General features: G+C 37.1%; 1 protein-coding gene across 1 annotated transcript; it reads right to left on the reverse strand.

The window, feature by feature from the left end:
- Positions 1 to 755: 755 nt before the first annotated feature.
- LOC145636497 (CBL-interacting serine/threonine-protein kinase 12-like) lies at positions 756 to 2,550 on the reverse strand. The gene has a single exon (XM_081688073.1). The coding sequence runs from the start codon at positions 2,405 to 2,407 to the stop codon at positions 968 to 970; it is 1,440 nt and encodes a 479-aa protein (XP_081544199.1). The 5' UTR covers positions 2,408 to 2,550; the 3' UTR covers positions 756 to 967.
- Between the last annotated feature and the right edge of the window lie 2,428 nt (positions 2,551 to 4,978).

Consider the following 4,978-nt stretch of genomic DNA (forward strand, 5'->3'; position numbering starts at 1 on the left):
CCATTGACCCAGCTCTCATGCAACCAACTATTACATCATTTTGATTTATTTTATACAAATACTTCTTTGAGTATGAATAAACGGAACGAACATTGGATTTATGTAATTATTTTGATGAATTATGTGCTGCTAATTTTGGATTTTATCATATGGACCTATGGTATTACTACCATATTGTGTAGGCTTATGCAATTGAGCTTGATTTTGTGATAATATCAACTGAAAACACTAGATAAAGTATAGAAATGGCATGTTGCTCTAGATATTTCGTATGCCCTTCAATTTTGCGTTGTATTTCTATTGTAGACTCATAATTCATATACAATTTTGAAGGTTCTTCAAAAAATTATATGCCCATTTATACATACTCTAATTTTAGTTATTTTATTCATTATTTTGAGATGTGTACCAATGTAATAAGGATTAAGGAATAAAGGAGTATGATACAATCTTTACTGCTTGTAATATAGACCACGCTTCACTAATTTGAGATGATCACCAATTTAATAACTATATGTACACCAAATTAATAACTACTCCATAACTTTCAATTCAAATTACGGTTATATATATTGAGTTGCGCACCAAATCAACAGCTAGATGCGCGCCAACTCAGTAACTATGGAATGCAAGCTAGTTACTTGGGTAATACGGAGTACCAAATATGATTCACTATTTTTGGATGCAATCCAATTAACTAATTATGGATGCCCGCCAAATCAACAACTAGTTGTACTATTTAATACAAAGTAATATAGAAGTAAAGTTTTACTAAAAAGTATATTCTCACTATATTATATATTCCTTGGTCCCAAGAGTCTCAACCATTACAACAACATTACAAGTTTTGACTCACCTAAATTTTCAAAATAATATAGAAATCTGCCCCTAATTAGCTGATAATATAAGATATAAACCCCCCCAAAAAAGCATATAAATGAATGATATTCAAATAGAGAATACGAATCTATTCCGTATCCGACGGTAAATTCGCGGCGGCAACTTCAACAGCCGGAGGAGAAGTATGTTCACTAACAGACAGATTCTCAAGACCAGGCTTCAATTCTTGATTGCAAAACTCTTCATATTCTCCTTTATCACCACCCTGTTTCTTAACCTCCACCACACACAAAGACGGGGTTAACTCGAATATCTCGGCTTGTAATGTCAATGGTCCTTTGGCACCTTCTTTAGACCCTTCCAAATTCACTCTACAATCCTTTTTCCTCACTGTGAAGCTCACCACCTTCGCAATCTCCTCCAATTTCGATATAATTGTCGACACCGGTGCTCCGGACACGAACCTCGAACCTTCCCCATCATCATCATCGAAGAGTCCCGAGAGATCGAACCCTCGGGACATTGAGATGATATCGAAAGCGTTCAGGCTTGCCGGGCGAGGCAAGCCTGGAACAGGCTTTCGCGGTCGTTGTATTTCAGACCCAGACTCAGACTCGGACTCAGACAAACATTCTGTCTCATCAAAGTTGCTGCAAACATCATCATCCTCTTTGAAAGTACACATTTTGTTGTCTTCGAAGTAGAATTTGACATTCTGAAAACCCTTTTTGAACCATTTGTTTTCCATGACTTCAGGAATGGTGATTCGAGTGTCGGGGTTGGTGTCAAGCAATCGACGCAACAACCTAGTCAATTCAGGCGAAAACCATCTCGGACACCGGAATTCACCCCTATAAATCTTCCGATACATCGACATAATGTTAGGATCATGAAAAGGTAAAAAACCAGCCATTAACACAAACAAAATCACCCCACATGACCAAATATCCACCTTCGCCGCATCGTACCCTTTTCGAGCGAGAAGCTCCGGCGCAACATACGCCGGAGTTCCGCAGAATGTATGGAATAAACCATCTTGCTGTATCTGATCAGATACAGCGCTAAGCCCGAAATCGGAGACTTTGAGGTCACCGTTTTCGTCGACTAAAAGATTCTCCGGCTTGAGATCCCGATGATAAACGCCTCTAGCATGACAGAACCCGACTGCGGAAATCAACTGTTGGAAGTACTTTCTAGCAACGTCTTCCTTCAATCTACCCTTGGAGACCTTATTGAAGAGCTCACCACCACGAACATATTCCATGACAAAGAAGATTTTGGTTTTTGTTGCCATAACCTCGAAGAGTTTAACGATGTTGGGGTGGCGAACACGGCGGAGGATTGAAATCTCACGCTTGATGTGCGTCATTAGACCTCCTTTCATGATCTTTTCTTTGTCGAGAACTTTGATCGCCACGCATTCGGCGGTCTTGACGTTTTTCGCAACATAGACTTTGGCAAATGTGCCGTGGCCCAAGAGTTTTCCGACCTCGTACCGCCCCAGAAGAAGGTTTTCCCTCTCCTTCTTGTTGTTATTCGATGACGGCGAAGGGGCGGCCGCAGCCATCGGAAATTAAATAAAAAAACCCTAAAAATAATAACAACCCAAATGAAATTGAGAATTGAGAATGGAATTTGAAATGATTTTTTGGGGGGGGGGGGGGGTGATTGAAGGAAGAACCCAGATAGACGACGTAAGAGGAGAGAGAAAGGGGTGATGAGTGTAATTTGGATGAATGGTTGTTTGTTGCTGGGAAAAAGGAGAAATGGGTATTTTTTTTTTAATTTTTTAATTAAGAGAGAGAGAAAGTGGTGGTGAAGGTAAGTCGGTGTGACTTAAAAAAGAGGGCATTACAGAAACAGCTGGGGACATCACAGGGCTTGTGATTATATCGTAACACTAGACTTTGTTTTTCAATTTTTGTGCGGCGTTATACTACTTTACGTCATAAGTAACCCTAGATATTTTCTATTTCCACAAATAGTAGAATTACAATAAAACTCGTCATCGTTGGGGGTTGCCGTGTTCTTTTCGCGAGGAGGGTCTCCTAATGTTTTCTTATTAATTTTTGCCGGGAAAAAAATATAAATCGTTGGCCTATTATACACTTGTAAAGCGAAGAAAATGTTGATGGAATTGGTAATTGCAGATGTTTGGGAATTATTCAAAGGTTCTGTGAAAAGTGTACAGGTTCTTTTATCTTTTTCTCTCATTTTTGATTAATTGCTTGTTTGATTTCTAGCAATTAAGCGAGAATGTTGCTCTTTTTATGATTCAATTGATAGTATTTGTTTTAGGAAGTGGTTAAAGCCTGGAACTTTTGCCCATTTTAGCATGAAATCAGCTGTAAATTTGATTATTCTTGTAATCTGAGAGGATAGATAGTGTGATTGTTGTTGCTTGGGTCAGATGCAAAACAAAGTAAGATTCCCAATTCTTGGCATTGTAAATGTGTAAGGAATTCTCTGATTGTTGTTATAAATGAACCATTTATCGATATCGAAATTCAGGGCTACTATTCTGGGAGATCCTGATTCCTGAATTCTTAATGACATTGATTAAGCCCTTGTTCCTATTGTTTAGCATTCTTTAAATGGGTTTATTGATTCTAAATTCGCTGTTTGCATGTTTGTTGATTAAAGAGATGAAGGTGAAACAGAAATGGTTCGTTCCCTACCAAATTGTTCTGTTTGTGCTTCAATTTTTCTGGTTGAGATCTCGAATTTGTTGTTGCATTTTTTTCTCAGATCATGTTATGTTTGCTAAAAATTTGATCATGGGAAACCAAATTGTGCAAAAGTGAACCTCTTATTTTGTTAATTTCTGGGCAATGTTTCTGGGGGAGTAATAAGTTGGAATTGTTACTAATGTCAATATGTCAGGCTACTTGGTTTGAGTTATTTATGTCAGGAAAGAAATAATTTTTGTATGTGTTTGTTTAAAGGGTACATTTTAGAGACATATTTAAAGAGGTGTTATTTTAACAGCAACAATTTTTGTTTGGCATTATGATTCAAGTTAATTCAATTCATCCATAGCTTAAGATCTTAGGTATGGTTAGTGCAGTTCTGAATTATAATGACGTTTTATTCTCTATGCTGCTTTTATATGAGATATGATGTCAAAACTGTGATTCTAAGAACTGTATGCAATTTTACTTTTGCTGTCATGCATTCCTCTTTTACATTCTCCAAAGTACCCATCTCATAAATACTTTGAGTTTTGTTCTCGATTGTGAAATTTGATTATCACCCTTTTGATAAATTGTGTTGTTTTGGAATCCCAGTAAGTCGGTGTGACTTTAAAAGGAGGGGACAACAGCGGGGACATCATAGACCCTATGACTATTGTGGTTAGTGCTTGTCAGTTTATGTACGGCGTTACAGTAACTCAACCCAAACAACCCTAGATGTTTTCTAAAACCAGAAATATGGTTTGGACAGAACAGAAGAGAAGAGGGAGGAATAGGAAGTGAATCAAGATCATCAATCTTGTTTTCTACAACCCAAATACATTTCCATGTCCCATAATCATTGCCCAAGTTCCCTCCTCGTCCTCCTCATAAGGAGGGTTTCCTAATGTTCTCAATATTTACATACCATTTCCAAAAAAAAAAAAAAAAAAAAAAAAAAAAAAAAGGCAATCGTTGGCCTTATAAATAAATACTAGCAGAATGAAGAAAATGTTGAGAAAATGGCTAATTGAGGATTTATGATGTTGACATATTCGGAATTCCCATACTCAGGAGTCATTGCTACCTTCTGTAAAAATGTGCGGGGTTCTTTCTGTTTGCTTGTTCAATCTCCAGTGATTAAGCTAGAATGTTGCACCTTTTGTGATCCAATTGTTACTATTTGTTCGTAGATTATGAGTGAATATAGGTTTTGAAAGCTATAGCAGCTTTGGTAAAAAAAAAACTGGAAATTTTGCCCATTTTATTACGAAATGAACTCTTATTTTGCCTTTCAATCCCCTTTTTTTGGTGGTTAGATAATGTTATTGCTGTTGCCTAAATCAGATACCAAACAAATAAGATTCCTAATACTTGGCACTGTAAATCTGTAAGGGTTTCTCTGAGTATTGTGGTCATGAAATGTTTTATCGTTGTCCAGATATTGATTGCCATTTTGGAATATC

The sequence above is a fragment of the Chenopodium album genome, chromosome 6 (assembly GCF_948465745.1).
Source record: "Chenopodium album chromosome 6, dcCheAlbu1.1, whole genome shotgun sequence".
In the NCBI taxonomy this organism is placed as follows: domain Eukaryota; kingdom Viridiplantae; phylum Streptophyta; class Magnoliopsida; order Caryophyllales; family Amaranthaceae; genus Chenopodium; species Chenopodium album.